This window comes from Acomys minous (assembly GCF_964271855.1).
Source record: "Acomys minous genome assembly, chromosome: 16".
In the NCBI taxonomy this organism is placed as follows: domain Eukaryota; kingdom Metazoa; phylum Chordata; class Mammalia; order Rodentia; family Muridae; genus Acomys; species Acomys minous.
In genome coordinates, this window is record NC_140498.1 from 16489391 (window position 1) to 16512106 (window position 22716).

Genomic DNA, 22716 nt, shown 5'->3' on the forward strand with positions numbered 1-22716 from the left:
GCTGGCTGCCAGCCTAGTTCCAGGTTCAGTGAGAGGCCCTGTCTCAAGGGAATAATGCAGATAGAGCAAGACACTTGATTCCCTCCTCTGACCTTTACACACCACACACACACACACACACACACACACACACACACACCCCACACACCACACACCACACACACACACCACACAAACACACACACCACATATACACACACACACACACACCACACACACACACACACCACATACACACACACACACACCACACACACACACACACCACATATACACACACACACACACACCACACACACACACACACACCACACACCACACACCACACACACACACCACACAAACACACACACCACATATACACACACACACACACACCACACACACACACACACACCACACACACACACACACACCACACACACACACACACCACACACACACACCACATACACACACACACACCACACACACACACACACACACACACACACACACACCACATACACACACACACATTTTTCTCTACAAGAATTCTCTTTAAAAAAAAAAAAAGAAAGAAAGGTTGGGGGTCCAGACAGGGTCCAGGGATCCTGGCCTGGTCCTTAAACTACAAAGCCATGCTTATTGGGGGTCCCCTCTTTGAGGCACACTCTGTGAGTCTCTGTTCCTCTCTCACTGCAGGTTTCTCAGCTGTTCTCATCCCTCGCCTGGACCTGGTCATCTCCCTGGTGGGCTCCGTGAGCAGCAGCGCCCTGGCCCTCATCATCCCGCCCCTGCTGGAGATTGCCACGTTTTACTCTGAGAACATGAACTGTGTGACCATTGTCAAGGACGTCATGATCAGCATCCTGGGCCTGTTGGGGTGTGTATTTGGGACATATCAAGCCCTCCACGAGATGACCCTGCAGGCCCACTTTTCCATGGCCAACTCTACAAGTGTCCACACATAATCACCTATTTTTATTTGAATAGTGCTTCCTTCCTCCCATCCTCTGTTGGATTCTTATTGTGCATGTTCATCAGAACCCAAGATCTCTATGTTAATTAGCGTCTTCCAAGAAGAAGGTGGGTACTGGTGCTTATCCCTGCAGGACTCTGGTTTACTGGTTCTGGGTCTCTTGCACAGTCTTTTTTTGTGCCTTGGAACCCAAATCAGGTCAAATCTTTGATACCATCAGCTTTCAAAAAGCCAGGCGAAGCTGGGTGTGGTAGGGCATGCCTTTAATCTCAGCACTCAGGTAGACAGACTATAAAGTGAGTCCAGGACAGTCAGGGCTACAGAGAGAAACCTTGTCTCAAAAAGCCGAAAAGGAAAAAAAAAAAAAAAGACACCTGATATATATTAACCTCAGCCTCCACATGCCCATACATATACATGTCCACACACTAACACTGATAACTACTTGTACCACATACACATAACCAATGTGGGCGGAAAAAAAAAACAAAATGAGTGGAGATGTAGCGATGACTCATCAATAACAGCAACTGCTGTTTGTCTTAGGGTCTCTATTGCTAAGAAGAGACATCATGACCATGGCAACTTACAGTTCAGAGGTTTAATCCATTATTGTCATGGCCGGAAGCATGGTAGCTTGCAGGGAGACGTGATGCTGAAGAAATAGCCGAGAGTTCTACCTATGGATCTGCATGCAGCAGGCAGAGAGAGTGAGCCACTGGCCGTGGCTTGAGCATCTGAAACCTCAAAACCCGTCCCCCACCCCCCAGTGACATACTTCCTCAAGGCCACACCTTTTAATAGTGCCACTCCTTATGAGCCAATGAGGGCCATTTGTATTCAAACAACCACATTCCACTCCCTGACTCCATATGCTTTTAGCCATATCATAATGGATAATGCATTTAGTCCAACTTCAAGAGTTCCCATAATTGCTGGGCGTGGTGGTGCACATCTTTAATCCCAGCACTTGGGAGGCAGAGGCAGGCACATCACTGTGAATTCAAGGCCAACCTGGTCTACAAAGGGAGTCCAGGACAGCCAAAGCTACACAGAGAAACCCTGTCTCAAAACAAAACAAAACAAAAGGCCCCATATTCTATAAGTTCCAGACTTGTTTAAAAGTCCAAAGTTCAAAGTCTCTTCTGTGATTTATACAATCTCTTAACTGTAGCCCCCTCTAAAATCAAAACGAAAAAGCAGATCACATATTTCAACATATAATGGCACAGGATAACATTACCACTCCAAAAGGGAGGTGGGAGCATAGTGAGGAAATGCTGGATCAAAGGAAAACAGAAAAGCAGCTGGGCGAACTCAATATTCTGTATCTCCAAATCAGATGTCAAAGCACTCTTCAGCTCTCCAACGCCTTTCAGCTTTGTTGACTGCAGCATATTTCTATCTCATGGGCTGGTTCCACTCTCCGTTGGCAGCTCTCCTCAGCAGGCATCCCACAGCTCTGGCATCTCCAACATTTGGGGTTCTCTAAGGCAATCCAGGCTCTGCCTTCACAGCTTCACACGATGGCCTCTCTAGTCCTCCTAATAGTGTAACTCCCAAAGAACCTATAGGGACCATTTTTTTTATTATTATTATTCAAACTACCACACTGCTCTTGCATGGGACCCAAGTTCAGCTCCCAGCTCCCATGTCAAGGCAACTCATAGTAGCCTGAAACTCCAGTTCCAGGTGATCTGACACTCTCTTATGGCTTTCAACGGTGCCTCTGGGCTGGAGAGATGGCTCAGAGGTTAAAAGCACTGAATGCTCTTCTAGAAGTCCTGAGTTCAATTCCCAGCAACCACATAGTGGCTCACAACCATCTATAATGTGATCTGATGCCCTCTTCTGGCATGTAGACAGAGCACTGTATACATAATAAATAAAAATCTTTAAAAAAAAAAAAAAAACGGTGTCACTGGTATGTCCACTGTTATGCTTATGGTGCCTGTATGGACACACACACACACACACACACACACACACACACACACACTTTATAAATTAAAAGCAAATAATTAAAAAAAAAGTGTATGGCATGCTCCCTGATACCCTGAAAAATCACATAAATCCAAGAGCCAAGAGTGGCTGCGTTCCCTATGTTCAGAACGTATCCCTGAAGCACCAGGTTCAGAAAGTGTGCATGGAGCCTGGCTGACCTCGTCTCGCATTCTGAAGGAAAAAGCCCAAAACCAAAAGCACAAAGTTAAAAGCCCCAAAAGCTAAAAAACCAAAAGTCCAAGGCCAAAAGCTTGCTAGCTCACCCAACAGCCCAGGAGGAGAGAGCCAAAAGCCCTTTCTTCTGTCTTAAATACCCTTTAACTCAAAGTCCCTCCTTTCTGTCTACTCCGTCAGCTGGGTTCTTGCTCACCTCCTGACCAAGGGTTAACTTTATTAAATCCTGTGTTCAGAAAGCTCTTGAACTACAGATGTGTGCTAGGGCTGCGCCACACCATAATCACCCGTTTACAATAAGCAAAAAGTTCTTGGATTGAAAGAGTGTGTTAGGACTGAATCACACCAAACAAGAAATAGATTTTTATAGTTCCCACTCTTGGGGTTCACAATGGGATCAAATATCCTGCAACACAGAACCAGGTGGATTTCTGTGAGTTGGGAGGCTACAAAGTGAGTTCTAGGATAGCCAGGATGACACATAGAGAAATGCTGTTTGGGAAAAAAACAACAAAGAAAGAAGAAGAAGAAAAGGAAGTAAGGAAGGAAAGAAGGAAGAAAGAAAAGAGAAGGAAGGAAGGAAAGGAAAGAAAGAGAGGAAGAAAGGAAGGAAGGAAGAAAAAAGAGAAACAAAGAAAGAAAGGAAAAGAAATCTGCATAGAGGGAAAATGGATTTCCTATTCTGATAAGAGTCTCAGGAAGAATGTAGGCTTAACTTTGTCCAGCCAGCTGGGCTGTGGTGGCACACATCTTTAATCCCAGCACTCGGAAGGCAGAGGCAGGGGGATATCTGTGAGTTTGAAGCCAGCCTGGTCTACAAAGGGAGTCCAGGATAGCCAATGCTACACAGAGAAACCCTGTCTTAGAAAACAAAAAACTTTGTCAAGCCATTGGCTCAGCTTCTAATATCTTTCACCAAATCTTGGGCAATTTCCCCTTCCCCACTTGCAGTCTTAGTTTCCTGTTTGTGAAATGAAAGGTTGGAGTAGTTGCTTATTAAAGACGTTTTCGATGCTGACGTTCTTCTTGTGAGAAAGAATCAAAATTTATTCCCCCAAACATGTGAAAACAATTTCTCACTAACTTATTACCCTGTTAAGAGAGCCTAGGATTAAAGCTCATGTCTTTGGACATTTTCATTCCATGTTCATCTTTCAGGTGGCTTCCTTCTTCCCTCCTCTTTTCCTCCTTTCCCTCCCCTTCCCTGTCTTCTTTTCCCCTCTTTTCACCTCCCTTCATCTCCCCTCCTCTCCTCCCAACTCTTCTCTTTTCTCCCTCCTTCTGTGGAGAAAGAGATTTCTTCCTCTGCAAGGATTATTGACCTCCTTTTTAAAACAACATTTAGCTGGGGGAGAGGGGGTTGGTTTCAAAGACAGTGCACTCTGCAAAGGGGAATGCACACTGTTACTCTGTTTCTTGTTCAAGGACAATTTTGTAGGGTGGAAGTCTTAACACAATGTAGCACTCCTGGGCATTTGTCCCAAGTGGCTTTTGCGTAGGCAAAGATCGACACAAAATAGTGGAACATTAGAAATACACATCCCACAAGAATAAAATGATTAACCTAGAAAAGCCATCCTACCTCCAGACTTAGAGCTGCTGCCGGGGAACTGGGACTTATCAGCAAGCCAAAGCTGGGGAGAGACACATGGAGCAGCCAGGCATGGAGGTGCAGGCCTGTGATCCCAGCTGCACAGGAAGCAAGAGGGTGACAGGTTCAAAGTCTTCCTGGGCTAGCACAGGCCTTCAAGGCCAGCCTGAGCAACAGCTTAGTGAGAGCCTGTCTCCAAAATAGAATGCGAAGGCAAAGGGACTGGGGCATGGCTCAGGGGCAAAGCTCTTCCCTGGCAAGCAGAAGACCGGGGTGAACAGTCAGGGGTGGTGGCATTTGCCTTTAATCCCAGCACTCAGGAGGCTGAGTCAGGACACTCTCCAGGCCAGCCTGGTCTACAGAGTGAGTTTCCGGACATCCAGGAAAGAGAAACCTTGTCTCAAAAAACAAAAACGAAACAAAACAAAAGTAACACCACAGAACAAGGCTCTTTTGTGAACACAGGCAAGCCCTGGGACTGGGCCCAGAGCATGGAGACCCAGCCAAGCCACCACCTAGGCTTTTAGTGACTCTTTTAAATTCCTTCTAGAGCTTTCCCCTTGCATTCCTAACTTAGCTAAGTGTCTGTTGCAAGAAGCCTAAGGTCTAGCCTGTTTCTGCTTGTGACATGCCTCCTCACTCACTGCATGACTCTTTTCTTTGACTTAAACACTTAGAAATCTTTGTATGGTTATTAGCCGTGTACTGAGGCTCATAAATTTGAATGTTTGAGCGCCAGAGTGGAACTTTCTGAAAAGGATTAGGAGGTGTGGCATTGTTGGAGAAGATGTGGCCTTGTAAGAGGAAGTGGGCTCTGATGTTTCAGAAGCCCATACCAGAGCGAGCTATCTGTCTCTGCCTGCTGACTAGGGACCAGGATGTAGATAGAGCTCTCAGCTCCTTCTCCAGCACCATGTCTGCCTGCTTGCCATCACACCCCCTCATCTTGATGATAATGGTCTAAACCTCTAACACAGTAAGCAAGCCCCAATTAAATGTTGTCTTTTATAAAAGTAGCCTTGGCTGGGCATGGGGGCGCATGCCTTTAATCTCAGTATTCATGGGAGGCAGAGGCAGATGGATCTCTGTGAGTTCAAGGCCAGCCTGGTCTACAAAGAGAGTTCCAGGACAGCCATGATTGTTACACAGAGAAACCCTGTCTCTAAACACCATAAATAAATAAACAAACAAACAAATAAATGTAGCCATTTTGTCATAGTGTCTCTTTACAGCAACAGAATAATAAATAGAACAACCTGCTTATTTTTTCAAGTGAGCAAGTAAGTGTGTAAAGCTCATGAGCTTTCAAAGAGTCTCCTATCTCTGTCTCTCACCGCAGTAGTGGAATTACAGATATGCAACAGCTGGGCTTGATGGCACATACCTTTAATCCCAGCACTTGGGAGGCAGAGGCAGGCGGATCTCTGAGTTCGAGGCCAGCCTCAAGTGACAGCAGGAGCTAAGCAAATCTTCTCCCTCTGAGGCCAGACAAGGCAGCCCAGCTAGGGGAAGGGATCCACAGGCAACAGAGTCAGAGACAGTCCCTACTCCTGTTGTTAGGGGACACACATGATAACCATGCTTCATACTGCTACATATGTGCAGGGGGTCTGGGTCTGGCCCATGCAAGCTCTTGAGGGAAATGTAGGCATAATGGTACCCATCTGTAACTGAAGCAATCAAGAGGATGAGACAGGAAGATTTTGATTTTTGAGGCCAACCTGGGCTACATAGTGAGACTTTATTTTTTTTTTAATTTTTTAAATTTAAAGATACAAACCATACCAGGTGTGGTGGTACATGCTCTGAAAATGCAAGCAAGAGGATCAGGTGTGCAAAGTTAACCCTGCCTAGGGGGGTTCAAGACAGGGTTTCTCTGTGTAGTCTTGGCTGTCCTAGACTCACACTATAATCCAGGCTAGCCTCAAACTCATAGAGATCCGCCTGCCTCTGCCTCCCAAGTGCTGAGATTAAAGGCCTGGTCTACAAGGCAAGTCTAGGACAGCCAAGGCTACACAGAGAAACCCTGTCTCAAAAAAAAAAATCACCACATGTGACGTAAAGATGGAAAGGCACTTACGAAAAGGGGAATGGTTCATGGGGCTGGGGAAGGGAGAAGAATTAACACATTTTATTTGAAAATGCAACAATGAAATGGAATAGTTGCTGGGCAGTGGAGGCACACCCTTTTAATTTCAGCAGAGGCAGAGGCAGGTGGATCTCTGTGAGATCAAGCCCAGCCTAGTCTACAGAATGAGTTCCAAGACAGCCAGGGCTACACAGAGATGGAAAAAATATGAAAGAAAAATGTTGAATATGCTAAATAATAATAATTCTTAAATTATATGGATATTGGTATTGCTCAGCAGGTAAAGGTAGTTTACAGTCCAAACTAACATCCTTGGTGGAATCCCCAATCAACACTAGGAGAGAAACTCTCTCCCAGAAGTTATCCTCTGGCCTCCACTTATGCAGCATGGCGCATGCACCTAAATACTCTCTCTTCTTTCAGGCACATGCACGCTAAATAAATGCAAAAGAAATGAATAGAAACTTAACTACCTGTCATTAATGCTAATACTCACCACCACAGCCACAGCCAGGACCGTGTCATCAGCAGGGAATAATGCTACTCTAACCCAACATGGAAACGAGCATCTCACAGCACATCTTTATATTCCATTCTCTGCGGGTATGTGACTGTTTCTAGATCTTTCCTTATTATCCAGAGCCTTGACAACCTTGAAGAGCTGTTCAGGGCTGTCTGATCATGGTTGTATTGAGACATCACACTTCTAAAGAGAGTCTCAGAGAGACGTTATATGTCCTTCAATAATGGTTCACTTTATAGGGCGTTTATTTTTGACACAGGGTCTCAACTATAGTCCAGGCTGGCCTTAAATTTAAAATCCCCAGAAGGGCTGGGATTGCAGGTATGAGCTGCCACACCCTGCTAGGTAAGACTTTTAAACACTGCAGACACGTGCTTTCTGTGCTGGTTCACTCCCCAGTTCAGCATCCACATGGATTCTTCACTCCTGAGGCTGCTGATCTTTTTCTGTTTCCGTTTTTCCTTGGGATTCCACTGTGTACTGGACTCTAGCTTGTGTTCTTATTTTTTTAAAAAAAATTCAATATACAGGGGGAGGTAATCCCCCTCAGGAACAGTCACAGGGGAGGGGAATAAGGGGAAAATGGGAGGGAGGGAAGAATGGGAGGATACAAGGGATGGGATAACCATTGAGATGTAACAAGAATAAATTAATAAAGGAAAAATATATTTAAAAAATTCAAATGCATGGTCATTTTTCTGTTACTCAAATTGCCCAAGGCTTAAGTCATCAGACGCTTTTTCAGGTTGCCTCCTGTGTTCTTTTATTGTTGGGGGTTCATGTCTTTGATCCCAGCACTCAGGAGTCAGAGGCAGACAGATCTCTGTGGGGTTCAAGGCCATCCTGGTCTACACAGCGAGCTCCAGGCTAGCCAGAGCTACACAATGAGACCCTGTCTCAAAAATTACCTCTGTATAGATAGCTAGGTAAATAGACGGATAGATGGGGGGGGGGGGGAACCCAGACATGGTCACACACACACACACACACACACACACACACACACACACACACACACACATAAAATAAACATAAAAACCTATAATCCCCGGCACTCAGGTGAGGTCAAGCCCAGCCTGGTCTACAAAGCTAGTCCAGGACAGTCAAGGCTACACAGAGAAAGCCTGCCTCGAAAAAGCAAAGCAAAACAAAAAATCCCACCTTTCAGACTAGGCATGGTAACATATACCTTTAATCTCAGTATTGGTTGGGGGGTGGGGGGAGTGGAGAGGTAGGGGGAGTGGGGGGGTGGCAAATCAGAGTAGTACAACAGTGTGGTATATACAGGCCTGGGAAGCAGGGTATCGTGGGATATATGCAGGCTTGCTCACCTCGTTTTTTGGGCAGGGAGCAGAGAGAAACAAGAGGCCGGTGTGCCAATACTTTCTTCAAGTGCATGCTCCCTTCTTTCTTGGCCTCAAAACACATCTTCTACATTGTTCCATGACCTGAGATGTCACCCTTAAATCTTACCCCCAACCCACAAGAGACATGAAGGCACATTTTAACAAGTATGACATATACAAAAAGATTTCCTGAGCTAGTAAGGCTCTGTTCAGAACGTGATTTTGGGTGCAGATTTGGTGGCCCATGGCCAAACTCAGCAACAAGGAGGCTGGAGCAGCAGGTCTGAGTTCCAGACTATCCCATACCACCGAGCAAAACCAACAACCAAAAGCAGAACGCAAACTGGAAATCTAAAGAGAATTGGGCCTGATGTTGCAGGCCTATAATCCTGAAGGTTTGTCCTTAGGGAGTTTGAGGCCAGTCTAGGCTAGAGTGAGACCCTGTCCCAAAACTATACAGGGGAGAGGGCCTCGGTCAGTAAAATATTTGCCTTGCAAGCAAGAGGACCAGAGTCCGGATCCCCAGAACCATGTAAAACACTGGACATGGTAGAACACAATTGTAATCCCAATGAGATGTAAGGTGGAGGCAGGTGGATACCTAGGACTCCATGGCCAGACATTAGCTTGGCTTGCAAGTCCCAGGTTAATGAGATCCTGTCTCAGACAAAATGTGAAAAGATTGTCTGTCCCCTTGCCACCTCCTCCTCCTCCTCCTCTTCCTCCTCTTCTTCTTCTTCTTCTTTTCTCTCTCTCTCTCTCTCTCTCTCTCTCTCTCTCTCTCTCTCTCTCTCTCTCCACACACACTCACACACCCACACACCCACAAAAGAAAAAAATGTAGGGCAAATCTTTAAGACTAAAATGGCGGGAAACTGTAGGCTAAGGAAAGTGAAAGCACACCTCATACATACCCAGAGAGCTCAGGCTCAGTGAAGCAGAGCCAGGCAGAAACCCCAGCCACTGCCGAGACAAACACAAGCATTCATGTTTTGAGATGCCTGGACTCCCTTGTACCACCCACTGAGTCCTTCCCCAGCAACAGCCCTGGCACAAACAAACTTCCAAAACACACAGCCATGCTCAGTGAAGTGCGCAGCCAAGAAAAGGAGGGAGTACAGCAAGTTAAAAAGATTTATTGCCAGCCTAGGCTTTCAGTCCAAAACCTGGGTGAGCTGTTTCCAGGCTCAGGAAGCTGTCACGGTGCGTCCTGATGTGGGGGGCCACTCTCTTCACGGGATTCCTGTTCCACATGGAGGCTGCTAGGTGGCCCACTCCAGTGGGAGCCTCTATATCCTGTTGGTGGAGGGCTTGAGGCTGGCACAGTGCCCAGCTCTCAGAGGCCACGTACACCTGCTCTAGTGCGGGCTGAGCCTCTCTGAGGCCAGGCACCACAGGCTTGACCCTGAAGAGGGAAGAGATGGTGCCAGATGTCTGAGAAGAACAGGTGTGAGAAAACAGCCACCTGCAAACCAGATGTCCCCAGACAAGTCCACGTGGCCCCTTATGGACTACACAGTATATAAAAAACAATTTGTTACCAATAGTTAAAAAGTCTAAAATTTCATATAAAAGTCTGGGTTTGGGGCCTAAGGGAGAAAAGATAGTATGAATATCTGGCAACCTTCTTACATGGCACCTACTGCATCTCCCTAGGACTAAATATGCCATTCCAGACCCTGGCCCTCTGGCACCAGAGCAAATGTGCTATTGGGGTTTTGGCTTTACTTCTTGTCTAGTATAAGGAATGCCACTCCTTGTATGTGTCATACCAAAAAAGAAAAAGTGAGAGTCATGCCTAGAAGCAATTGCTTTGGCTCCCTGGATCTTCTGCTTAGCCCTGCAAGGCCCCTGGGCTCCGCCGAGCCTAATAGAGCATGCCCGGAACAACTCCCACAGGTTTGTGCCACACATTGCCTGCCTGCCCAGGATCCATGAGCCGGTGTTGGCCAGGCAAGCTGAGAAGAGAATGCAGTTAATCACAGGAGTTAATGGGGGACAGACTAAGAGTGACTGACTACCTAGGCCTCTTTGCTGGAGGAGAGGTTTTGGATGGACTGAGAAAGGTTAATACTGTTCTTCTGGTTTTAAGTCGGTGACTAAAAAGAAGAGAGGTGGGGGTAACTTCAGGGGGCCCAGGTTAGGTCAGTGTGAAGTTAAGATTCCCGAACATGTTGGTTCCCGTTCCTTGACTGCCTTGGGCATGAAAGAAACTCTTGGAAAGTCGGTAGGGGCGGGGAGGAGCATGGCTTACAGCCCAGCCTGGTCCCTCCTCCCCCAGGTCAGGTTGCCCACTGATTTGCAGGAAAGGGTACATAATCATAGGAGAACAGAGTGAGAGGTGGACAGGTCTGGGCCCTAGAACACGGAAGAAGAGGCATGTCTTCCTGTTGCCCCTTCATTGTGTGGTGGCTGCCGCCAGGCTATCTGCCCTTAAGAGAGGCAGCGATCTTGATGCAGCCCAGGCGCTTCCCACCGCTGCTCAGGATGCTCTGGATGCGGTAATTGCCACTGCTCAGCCAGCTGGGCAGCTCCAGGTCAGGCACTGTGAAGTTGCTGACAGGAAGTGAGTAGGTGCCCTGCAGGGAAAGAAGTGAACCCGGGTGAGGGTGGCCAACTGCTGACAGCCTACAGCCTAGAGCTATAGTGTCTCTCTCTCTCTCTCTCTCTCTCTGCCCGTCCCCCTCACCCATCCCCCCACCCACACCCACCCCCGCCACCGCCAAGAGTAGCACGCCAAGTACTCACTTCCTTGAAGGGACAGTGGCACGGCAGCCCGAAGGTGTGCAGAGGCTCCGGGCAGAGCTCTCCAGGCGGGATGTATTGGTTCAGCAGGTCACAGAAGTCATCGTAGGTACAGCTACCTAGCTGTTCTACACAAGGGATCTTGACCCAGAAGCCAGCCACTTCCTTCTCCACAGTGAGCTCCACCTGTCACAGGATTTGGCCAAGGTGACAGTGTGAGCTCCAGGGCACACATTCCACCTGCTGCCTCTTGAAGTTTCATCCCTTAACAGCTGTGAAAAGGCTCACGGACCAATCTCAAAGTAATCCCCGCCCCGTACGTTTACATTGGAGACTCTACATATGTAGACCAGGCTGGCCTTGAACTTATAGTGATTCCCCTCTGTCTCTTGCTCCAGGGTAACATGGGGGGACAGAAGGTTTAGCTGGAGGGATGCTCTGGCTGGCTGAGTCCCAGTATTCACCCTTCCTGAGCATGTAGTGGGGGACACTGACCATCAAGCGTGAATGTCCCTTCTCTCTGACCCACACAGCATCTTCCAATTGTCACTATCCAATGATAGGAACCAACACACTGTCATCACACTAGCCGGATGACTGTGCCACATCCCCTGGGTGGGCCTGCCGTCCAAGTCCAATCTTAACTATGTTGATTGTTCTTGACTCATATTTTCTGTTGCACCACAGAGGACAGAGTTATCAATGGAAATGTAGGTAGGCGTAGCAGTGAACATCTGAAATCATGGTACCCCAGAGAAAAAGGCAGGCGAACTGCAAGTTCAAGTCCGGTCTACATATCTAGACACTGCGAAAGCAAGCCAATGGACATATATAGGGAGATTCCTCTGAGACTGGTCTACGGTCCTTCCTGCAGTGTTACAAGCAGTGAATGACCTCCCCAGACCCAGTGGGATGAGAAATCCAGAATGTGCTTCCCACTGCCAAGAAACCCAAATCCCAGCTGCCCAAGGGGAGACAGCCAGGACCCTCAGGCAATCAGCCTGACTGCACAAGGCACATACAGAAAGATTAACAATATCGGTCGCCATGCGGGTCAGTTGCCTCTCAGAGCCATATCTGTGTTCCACCAAAGCCAGCAAGGGAAAAGTGCAGAGTGGACAAGAAGGGAGTCGGCACTCCACGCGCGATTCCTGTGATTGGTACAGGAGGGAGAGTGTGTGTGTGTCCCTCAGGCATCATCTACTTTTGATTTTTGAGTCAGGGTCTCTAACTAACTCATCCAGGCTGGGTTGCCAGGGGTCCACCCATCTCTACCTCCTCAGGTACAGGGTTACAAGTGCACACACAGCCCATCATGCATGGCTTTTTACTTGGGCTCTCTGGGGTTGAAAACAGGTCTTCATACCCGCACAGGAAGCAGTTATCAACTAAGCCATCTCCCCAGTACGGAAGCTACAGTTTTCCACAGTGTACAAGGGTTAGAAGTGCCTGCCTCACTGGCCTGCTCTGCAAACCTGAATCCACTCTGACTGCAGGTTACCTTTCCTTCAGCCTGCCTGCCTTCTCTGGGCAAGTCTATTCCTCCTCAGATGAGGAACAGCCAGAGGGTCTGGGTCTGAGGATTAATTGGTTCTGCCCCTGAGGAAGGCAACACCAGCCCAGCACTTAAGTCCCAAAGAGGAACTTCAGCCAGCCAGTCATACACAACAAACAAACAAACAAAACATGATTTAAAATAACCAGGGCCGAGGAGATGGATCAGTTGGTAAAGTGCCTGCCACGCAGGCATGAGGACCTGAGTTCAGATCCCAAGACCCCGGTAAAAGCTGGACGCAGTGGTACAGGCCCAGCATGGAGAGGCAGAGGCAGACAGACTCTGGAGCTCAATGGCCAGCTACCTAGAGGAGTGATGAGCTCCAGAAACAGTGAGACCCCATCTAAGGTGGAGAAAGACTGAGGGGAACACCCAACATTGACCTCTGGCCACCACATACACGCATGCACACACGCTAAGGCATATATATATATACACACATGTGCACGCACCCATACACTCTAGAGTCAACAGAGAGCAGAGAAACGGCCTTCGGGCCACATTGGCAGACTCAGTCCTGTAGGCAGTGAGTCGGCCATTCTGATCTGGACAAATCCTGTCCTTGTATCCACAGGGCTTGGCTTATCCTACTTCTGGATAACAGCTGATGAAGATGCACAGGCCCAGCAAGGAGAAGCCACGGGCAGGTGTGGAGAGGCACTGAGAGCTACCCAGGGTCTTCTAGCCTAAGTGGCTGTGGAAAAACTGACAGTGATTGTCAAGTCAACAAGAGCCAGCACAAACTGAGCATGTACTGTGTGCTAGGCTCTCAGCAAAGCATCACCCACGCTACTGATTAACTCAGAGATGCTCAAGAGATGCCTAAGACACAAGAACTGTGACTGAGCCCGACAGCCCAGTCTGTTGAGACTAAGGATGCCCAAAACTCCTGAGTGTCCTGTACTTCCTTCCAAGTGCTAGAATTTATGGGCACGCACTGCCATGCTCAGCTCCTAACAATGTTTTAAATGATCAAAGCTTGTTCCGGAATAGGTGTAGGCTGGAAAGAGACTGCAGGGCACATAATAACATCTTAGAGAGGCGGTGATTCTAACTAGAAAGTAAAGAACTATAATAAATGCTTCCACAAGAAGCCTTCACTATGCCATAAGAAAATATACAAAAACATGCAAAAATGGGCAATAGGTGGGAATAAGCTAATAGTCCCAAATAAATATAAAAAGCAAGTGAACACTTACACTCATGAGGGATGACACTAAAGATTGGCAAAGACTCCTAGACTCTTAGTGTCAAAAAAAAAAAAAAAAGAAAGAAAGAAAGAAAGAAAGAAAGAAAAAGAAAGCTGGGCATGATGGTGCATATTTTTAATCCCAATACTTAGGAGACAGAGGCAGGCGGATCGCTGTGAGTTCAAGGCCAGCCTGGTCTACAAAGTGAGTCCATGACAGCCAGGGTGACACAGAGAAACCCTGTCTTGAAAAACAAAAAAAACAAAAACAAAAACAAAACAAAACAAAAAAGATACATGTTAGAAAAAATGCAAATATTTTAGCTGCAAACCTAGTTGACTGTTCAGAGACCTTCTGGCATTGTCTATCAAAAGATCCTTAAAATTGTGCATCTGAGCCAGCAGGTAGGTCAAGGTACTTGCCATATAAGCCTGGCGATATGAATTCCGGCCCCAGAACCCACAAAAATGTGGGAGAGAGCCGGGTGGAAGAGAGCCAGGTGTGATGGCTCATGCTTTTAATCCAAGCACTCAGGGAGGCGGAGGCAGAGGCAGACAGATCGCTATGAGTTAGAGACCAGCTTGGTCTACAAGTGCTTGGGAAGTGGTCTATGTTTTTTTTGTTTTGAGACAGGGTCTCTCTCTTTTTATAGCTGCCTTGGATCCTATGTATACTAGGATGTCCTCACAGGCTGCCTGCTTCCTCTGCCTCAAAGTGCTGGAATTAAAGGCATGTGCCACTACACCCAAATTCACTTGCATTTACACTAACCACATGTCCATCCAGGTGTGGTGGCTCATGCCTATAATCCTACTGAAACAGGCAAGGCCAGCCTGGGCTATAGAGTGAGACGAGGTCTCAAAACAAAATAAAATGGCCTTAGGTCCCTGACTACTGACTATGCAACAAAACAACACAGAAAGGAGACCATGGTGACCAGTGGGCCATCATATCCAAGCACAAGTGTGGGTGATTCCCAGCTGACTCCTGAGTTTCCCCCTCCGTGCCCTTACCCTGAGACTCTATGAACCCGGGTAAGTCTGTGAAGTCTGAAATCCTTCACAACCCATGAGCGCCCACCTCCCACAGTGCCTGCTGGCTGCCCTCTCCCCATCCTTTTCCCACCTAGGGCGGGGCTCACCTTCTGAGGAGAAGTCAGGGGCACGCTGGTCGTGCCCTCAGCGCTGACAATCACATCTCCAGGAACAACAATGGGGTCAGGTTGGAGCGTGAGGCTTTTGATCACTGCGGGGTCCTTTCCTTCATCACAGTTGTCCCAGGAGAAGCCGCCGAGGTGGGAAGGCTAGGGACAAACCAGACAGCAAGGGGAGACGTTGAGGAAAAGAAAGGGCTCGGCACAGAAACATCGGAGGCTTGCTCATTCCCCCTAGTGACAGTCTACACTCTGCCCCATTCTTCAGGCAGGACTCCAAAGACAACCTCCCAAAGTGTGAGGCTAAGGCCTGTTACATTAGCCCTTGAACTTCAGAACTGATGGGGCCGGGATGTAGTTCCGTTGGTAGAATTCTTTCTTGCTGGCAAACTGGAAACCTTAGTCTCTATCCTCAGCACTGCACAAACCCAGTGTAGTAGCATGGGCAGCACTTGGGAAGTAGAGGCAGGAATTCAAGGTCAGATTCAAGCCAGTCTGGATACACAAGACCCTGCTTGGGGCACGGCAGGGGAGACTTAGCTGGGTGTGGCGGTGCAAGCCTATAATGTGAGCACTCAGGTTAAGGCCAGATGATGGAATGTTTGTGGTCACTTTAGATCAGCCACGGCTACAAGGAAAGAAGGGAGGAAGGAAGGAAGGGAAAGGGAGGAAGGGCCCACCCCTAGCTAAGGAGGTCTTGGCAGCTGGTGGCTGCTGAGAGGGGGAGTCATTAGATGCCCATGACCTAAGGCATGTTCATACCATGCAGCACTGATGGGATTCAGTAGGTTATTAAAAGGAAGAAGAGGAGATGAGAAGGGTAGGCAGACACGGTGGACAACTGGAGGGGAATGTGAAACTGGTAATCACCTAGATACATTGTATACAAGACAATGAGTACATAACATGGTCTGTTCTAAAATGGAGTTAAACTCAGCTAGCTTTGGGGTTACCTTCCCTGTACTCCCACCCCCTGGCACCTATTTCTCTCCAGCCAGCTTTAGGAGCCCACCACAGGACAAGCTTCTGGAACAGTCACCCTTGTACTCCACGCACGTGAGCCTGTTCGTGCCCCACCCCATGTCCAATCCAGGGCCAGTAACAATGGGGAGTGAATTAACACAGGGGGTCCCTCACTGATGAGCAATCCCGGGAAATGACATTCTTACTCCCCTGTCACGAACCACGCCATAACCCCAACCTGAGTCACCCACCACTCCTCTGCAGAGGCACTTCTCCAATCCTCCTCCGTGAGCCCTTGGGTGACAATTCATCTGCCTACCAGGCCCCAGAACCTCAGGACCTGGAATCCATTCTCTCTCTCTCTCTCTCTCTCTCTCTCTCTCTCTCTCTCTCTCTCTGCACCCCTCTCTCCTGTCTCCTCCTCCCTCTCAAAAATACTCAAGTGCACCAAAGACTACCTACAAGGACCCTCAGCATTGTCATTACCCACACATGGCCCTTGGAAACCTGCCAATCCTGCACCCCCACCCTGGCCTCCATCTTAACCCATCTATGTCCATCTGGACCCAGAGAGAACGCCTGAGCCACACTAGACCACAGCTTCTCTCCGCCTAGTTTTGCAATAAAGACACAAGAAGCCGTGTGACCCCCATGACAAGAGGCGCGGCACTGTCCTGGGCCAAATGTTTTAAGCTGGGTTTCAAGCGTGTGCGCATGTGACTTGACACCAAGTTCAAGTTGAAGGGCTCTTTCTGTCCTATGAAAAAGGGACACAGAGTCAATCACCCATATGATCGACTACAACACTAAAGGAGCCAGGCTTGGTGACATGGTCCAGTAATCCCAGCACTGGGGAGGCTGAGGCTGGAGGATCTGAAGTTTGAATTTGGACTATATAGTGAGACCTTGTCTTAAAACAAAACAAAAAAACAAAACAACCAAAACCCAATATAAAACCAGCATGGGTCACTTGCCTGTAACCCCAGCATTTGTGAGGTAGAGACAAGAGGCAGCTCAGAAGTTCAAAGCCATCCTTAAATACACAGTGAGTTCACAGACAGCCTGGGATAAAAAAAAAGTGTGTGTGTGTGTGTGTGTGTGTGTGTGTGTGTGTGTGTGTGTATCATTACAGAGGCTAGGACAGGCATGGCTTTGGGGTACCACTCAGGAATGGGTTAACATTCCAGCCTGGCAGGCATACAGTCTCCTGATCCCCACATCTTGTAAGCGGAGGCACTGTATATCTTCCTCCCAGAACTGTTGCACGGACGACAGCATGTATGTAAGAGCTCATGACACAGTGTCACGCACCAAGCATGAGATGGCTCACTAAATGCCAGCCATGTGCTTCCCCCCACCAGTATCCGCTCCCACCCCCTGTCTGTTTCCTGCCATCAACTCCATGAGCCTGTAAGCCTGTTAAAATCCATGTCCATGCCTCTTGGCACGGGGCTTCTGTTCCCTGGAATGACAGGGCGCACTGTGACTAAGAGAGGCGGGGCTAGGATAGGTCCCAGCAGGTGTTTTGCTCAAACTTCATTCCACAAGTACTTGTGGAGCAACTATTTCAGGCCATGGACTAAGGACTACACAAACCATAGGAAGCAGTCCTGCCCTGCCTTGTGGAGCTTACAGTCTAATGTAAATAAGCGTTACCCAAGCTTGGCAGTGTTAACTCAGTGGTACAGCGCTTGCCTATCATGCCTGAGGCCCTGGATGCAAACCCAAGTACTAGGGGGAAGAAAAAAGAAAGAGAGAGGAAGGAAGGATTGGATAAGAGGAATGGATGGGTGGACAGATGGACGGACGGACTGATGGATGGACCACTGTAATCTAAGTGCCAGGAGGTGATGTGGAGAGTAACTCGGGTCTTACTTAGGGTAGGTGACAGGTGACACTTAAGATGTTCCTTCTGGATGAGAAGTCAGCCACCGGCATACATGGAGCACAAGCAAAGGCCCTGCGGTAGGAGCTCAGCTGGTTCCAGCACTACAGATAGGGCCAACAGGTCAGGCATGTTGAATAAGGGACCTCGCTGAAGCTGCGAGGAGAGCATAAGCCCTCATAGGTCAAAGAGAGCAACTGGCCGTGGGGCAATAGAACACCTTCAAAAGAAAGCACCGCGCCTAGAGAAGGGTGGGCCTGGCGGGGGACGAGAGGCCCAGTCATTAGGCCAAGCGAAAGAATGGCTAAGTAGTAACCTGGGCCTGGGCAGCTGCGGCTGTGAGGCATTCCAGCAGCTGAGTCCAGGCTAACGGGAAAAGGGAGGACAGAGACCAGCGGTGCCTAACAGATGCCATCCCCAGCCTAGACCAAGACACAGGAAGAGCAAGCCAGAATGTAACAGGGAACAATGTGGCTACATAGACGTAACATAGGGACAGATCAACCACTACCGCTCTCACTAGCAGACACCTTGGGCATATTAACCCCGGGAGGCCCAACTTCCTCATTTTTTTAAAGTGGCCAGAGTAAAATGTCTGTACACAGAAAGCAACAAGACTTAGCTCCTAAAGGCAGCCAAGCTCATTTAAATTTTCCGCCCCAGGCCTGAGGAGAGTAGTAAGATGTGACAGGGGTGACAATATGGAACCCCAGAGCAGGTGCTGGAACAGAAAGAGGACATCCGTGGAAAACTGATGAGCCCTAAATAAAGCCTGGCTTAGTTCACAGTAACTGACCTACTCTGGCTTCTTAGTTTTAACAAGCACATACTGCTAATGTGGGATGCCAACAAAGGCAATTAAGTAAATACACAGTAAATATCCTTATAAGTTATTCAAAGATCAAGCTCATTAGGAAAACTCCTTGGGCATGACAGTGAAGCCTACAGCCCTAGCAATTGGAAGACGGAGGCAGGAGGATCAGTAGCTCAAAGTCATCCTTGGCTACATACTGGAGTTCTAGGCTAGCCAGGGCTACAAAGGCCCTGTCTCAAAAAACAAACAAACAAACAAATAAGTAAAAAGAGGAAAGGTACAAAGCTCAATCCACAACACACAGTAGGTATGTAATACATTACACCCACTATACGACATGGAGTCTAGTAAGTGCCTACTGTGTGCCCAGCACAGAGCTAGTCAGTCAGTCTGTTGTTACCTAGTCACCACAGCCCAGGGTCAGACGACCAGGCAATGATCCAAAAGGAGCCCAGGGTTCCAGAGGATCCCTCACTCACTGGGCACTCCACAGCCTTCTCTATCCCATAAACCCCCAGAGAACATAGAGCAGGTAAGGCTCAAAAGTGTCACTCACTAAGCGATCTTAAGTAAAGTCCCCTCATAGCCAGAAGGAGGTTGGTGCCTACAAAGCCTGAATCCCTCCAAATCACCTGTCTGAGCCCCTGAAGTCTGGAATGGTACCCACAAGGCAAAGCATACAAGAAAATAGAGATCTCCCCTCGCCTTGAGCCTTTAATTGGGCTCCACCTCCCAAAGCCAGCTGTGGAGCCAAGACTAGCATTTTCAGCCCACAAGAGCACACCAAGAGACAAGGGACAAGCTGACTAGCCTCTGGGCAAATGAAGTCAAAGGTCCTTCCTTCCACAAATAACAGTCTTCCTGCCTCTGGACCAAACCAGGCCAAGGCCGTACTAGCCTCAACCGCACTATTCTTTTGGCATTCTGCAAACACCCCATTCATGAAAGCCCTCACCCTGCACTGACACCACACCTATTTTACAGACAGCGTTGTAAGATTAGATCGTCCACAAGAGAAAAGGAATCAGTAGCCAGGCACCTACCATTTACATCCCCATCCCTTTCCTTTACCCAGCCATTTCTGGTCTTAGACAAACCTCCCCTAAGGTGGCAGGAGGGAGTGAGTCTGGAAGACCTGCATCTTTCCACCACAGCAAAAGGCAACGGGACCGGGCTATTCCCTACTTCCCTTTTCCAGCGGTCTGCAGAGCGGGAGCAGAAAAAAGGCAGGGAAGGGAAAGATTAAGCGACGCGGGGGTGGGGGTGGAGGGTGCTGAGTGGTTCACAACCAGGAGGAACGGGATCACGCGGCTGGACCTCAGTCACCTGGTGGGCAAGTTTGAACCTCCTAGCCTGATTCAACCCTCCCACCAGCAAGACCTCAGAGCGGAGCAGAAAACAGGAAAAGAGAATGCAGCGAGTCACAGGCTGACATCCTTGGCCTGTAGCCCGGTGCGTTCGCATCGCTGCTCTGCAGCGAGAAAGGATGGGACAGGACGAATCGGAGGAGCGAAGACCCTCCAGGACAATCTGGACCAATCGCCCCCCACCCCCGCCCCCGACTGCAGCTGAGGGCCTGTTCCAGGGACCACTTACACGCTTCGGGCCAAGGCGCGCAGGGGCGACGGGGCCTGCGAGCAGCAAGGCCAGGAAGAGCAGCAGCGGTACACAATGCATGGCGACGGTCCAGCGGAGGTCTAGGCACTGCGACTCACGGGTGCCTTTAAAGCCTGCAGGTCTCTGATGCAAAGCCAAGCAGCGCACAGCGCTCCGCCCTACGTTTCCGAGATTGCAGGCCCTAGGCGGGACTTCTCCGGCCACGCCCCAGTACCGCCCGCTTCAGCTCCACCATCAACGGCCTACTTCAGGGGCAGAGCCAGCGGAGGAAGGGGGCGGAGCTGAGCGCTGAAGATAAAAAGGGCTCTGCGAAATAGGCGGGGCCTAGGGCGGGGCTGGGGCGGGGAAAGGACTGCGGGGGTGGGGCTAAGATGCAGGAGGGGCAGGGCCGAGCGCGAGGGAGGGGCTGAATGCAGAAGAAACGGGGTTCAACGCAAGGGTAGGTGCCCGGGTCTGGGGCGGGGCGGAGCAAAGCGCTGGGATTTGTTCAACGACTCTGGAAGTTATCTTGAGGAACCCAGTGGCTCAGTTTTGTCCCTCCCAGGTCCTTCTCTACAGAAATGCAAAGCTCTCTGCCAGTTTCCTGCTTCCGTGCACGCTATTTTGTGACTTTTTGGTGATTTTGTCTTGGTTTTGTTTTCGCTTTTTTGGTTTTTTGAGACAGGGTTTCTCTATGTAGCCTTTACTATCCTGGACTCGCTTTGTAGACCAGGCTGGCCTCGAACTCACAGTGATCCGCCTTCCTCTGCCTCCCGAGTGCTGAGATTAAAGGCATGCACCACCACTGCCCGGCTTGGTTTTATTAAAAATATCTCAATATAGACTTAAGCATGAGACCTAAGAGACAAAGTGGTGCTCTGGACAAAGTTAGAGGCACTGGAGTGTAGATGTGTGTGGCCTTCTTAAAGACTCGCGTTCATTCTGATATCTACAAGACTTTGGAAGCTTTTTGGAGTTCCGTTGCTCCAGGGTTTCTGGGACCCTCATCCCTGTTTCTTTCTTAAACAACTAAGGTTACAAACTGACTCCAGAGGAGCCTTGGACAGGGTTCCGAGCAGGTCAGTTAAACACAGAAACCAATGAATTTTCACAGGGGGCTGAGTGCATGTGCTTCTTGGAAAATGGGAGTTTCTAGTAAAACTGCTGGAAAATTGTACACTTACATATGACTCAGAATCAGGGGTGGTGGGAGCCTTAAGCAACAGTTAATTGTGCTGGGATTCTTGTTTTTCTGCCAGATTCTGGGCAAAGGAGTTCTTTTTTCCTTCTTATCTCCCCTGATTTTTTTTCCCTATCTTTCTTCCAAAAGAAATAAACTGTTGTGGTCTGTCTTCAATGTGAGCTGCACCTGGAACTTCTCATAGTCATAGATTAAGCAGGAAGTTCTAGGCACATCTCTCCCCTTAGCCGGTGACTGCCACGGGTTTGAAAACTTTGAACCTTAGGAAGTTGTAAGCAGTCTTCTGAGCTCATCATTAGAAAAGGTGGTGGTGGTGGTGGTGGCGGCAGCGGCGGCGGCGCCACAAGCCTTTAATCCCAGCACTCGGGAGGCAGAGGCAGGAGGATCGCTGAGTTTGAGGCTAGCCTGATCTACAAAGTGAGTCCAGGATACCCAGAGAAACCTTGTCTTGATTAAAAAAGAGAAAGAAAGAAAGAAAGAAAGAAAGAAAGAAAGAAAGAAAGAAAGAAAGAAAAGGGAGCAGTCTGAAGCCCCCCCAGAATGCTCATCAGATAAGATGGTCCTAAACCAATGACATGGACAGTTTGGAGAGGAGCTATGCTAAGGGAATGCAATAAGCAGGAAGGGCGTGGCGCACGCCTTTAATCCCAGTACTTGGGAGGCAGAGGCAGGCAGATCTCTGAGTTTGAGTCCAACCCGGTCTATAGAGTGAGTTCCAGGACAGGCCAAGGCTAAACAGAGAAACCTTGTCTTAAAAAGAAAAGAAAGAAGGAAAAGAAAAAGAATGCAATTACTGTACCTCTCTGGGTCTCAAGTTATAGGGGAAAAAAGGAAAGGAATTTCTCAATATCTGGGACTTTACTTATTTGTTTTTTGGTTTTTTCGAGACAGGGTTTCTCTGTGTAGCCTTGGTTGTCCTAGACTCA

General features: G+C 48.6%; 2 protein-coding genes across 2 annotated transcripts in view; one reads left to right on the forward strand and one right to left on the reverse strand.

Moving 5' to 3' along the window:
• Positions 1 to 2851, forward strand: part of LOC311586421 (proton-coupled amino acid transporter 3) — a 31770-nt gene extending 28919 nt beyond the window's left edge. Inside the window, exon 11 of the mRNA XM_084762408.1 lies at positions 685 to 2851. Within this exon, the coding sequence (XP_084618534.1) occupies positions 685 to 953 (269 nt within the window). The 3' untranslated portion in view covers positions 954 to 2851. The remainder of the gene's footprint in view (positions 1 to 684) is intronic.
• A 6957-nt stretch (positions 2852 to 9808) lies between these two features.
• On the reverse strand, positions 9809 to 20803 carry GM2A (ganglioside GM2 activator). The gene is made up of 4 exons (XM_084764714.1): positions 20590 to 20803; positions 15320 to 15481; positions 11437 to 11619; positions 9809 to 11267 (listed from the first exon to the last, which is right to left on the reverse strand). Exons 1-4 carry the CDS (start codon positions 20668 to 20670, stop codon positions 11112 to 11114), a joined length of 582 nt encoding a protein of 193 aa, XP_084620840.1. The 5' UTR covers positions 20671 to 20803; the 3' UTR covers positions 9809 to 11111.
• Between the last annotated feature and the right edge of the window lie 1913 nt (positions 20804 to 22716).

Bases quoted from the DNA above. Each gene is read 5' to 3' on its own strand.
- GM2A (XM_084764714.1), bottom strand. From the start codon at position 20,670: ATGCATTGTGTACCGCTGCTGCTCTTCCTGGCCTTGCTGCTCGCAGGC. The intron at 15,482-20,589 runs GTAAGTGGTCCC...GTTTGTCCCTAG, and splicing joins CGCGCCTTGGCCCGAAGCGT to CCTTCCCACCTCGGCGGCTT. The intron at 11,268-11,436 runs GTGAGTACTTGG...CTTTCCCTGCAG, and splicing joins GCCACTGTCCCTTCAAGGAA to GGCACCTACTCACTTCCTGT.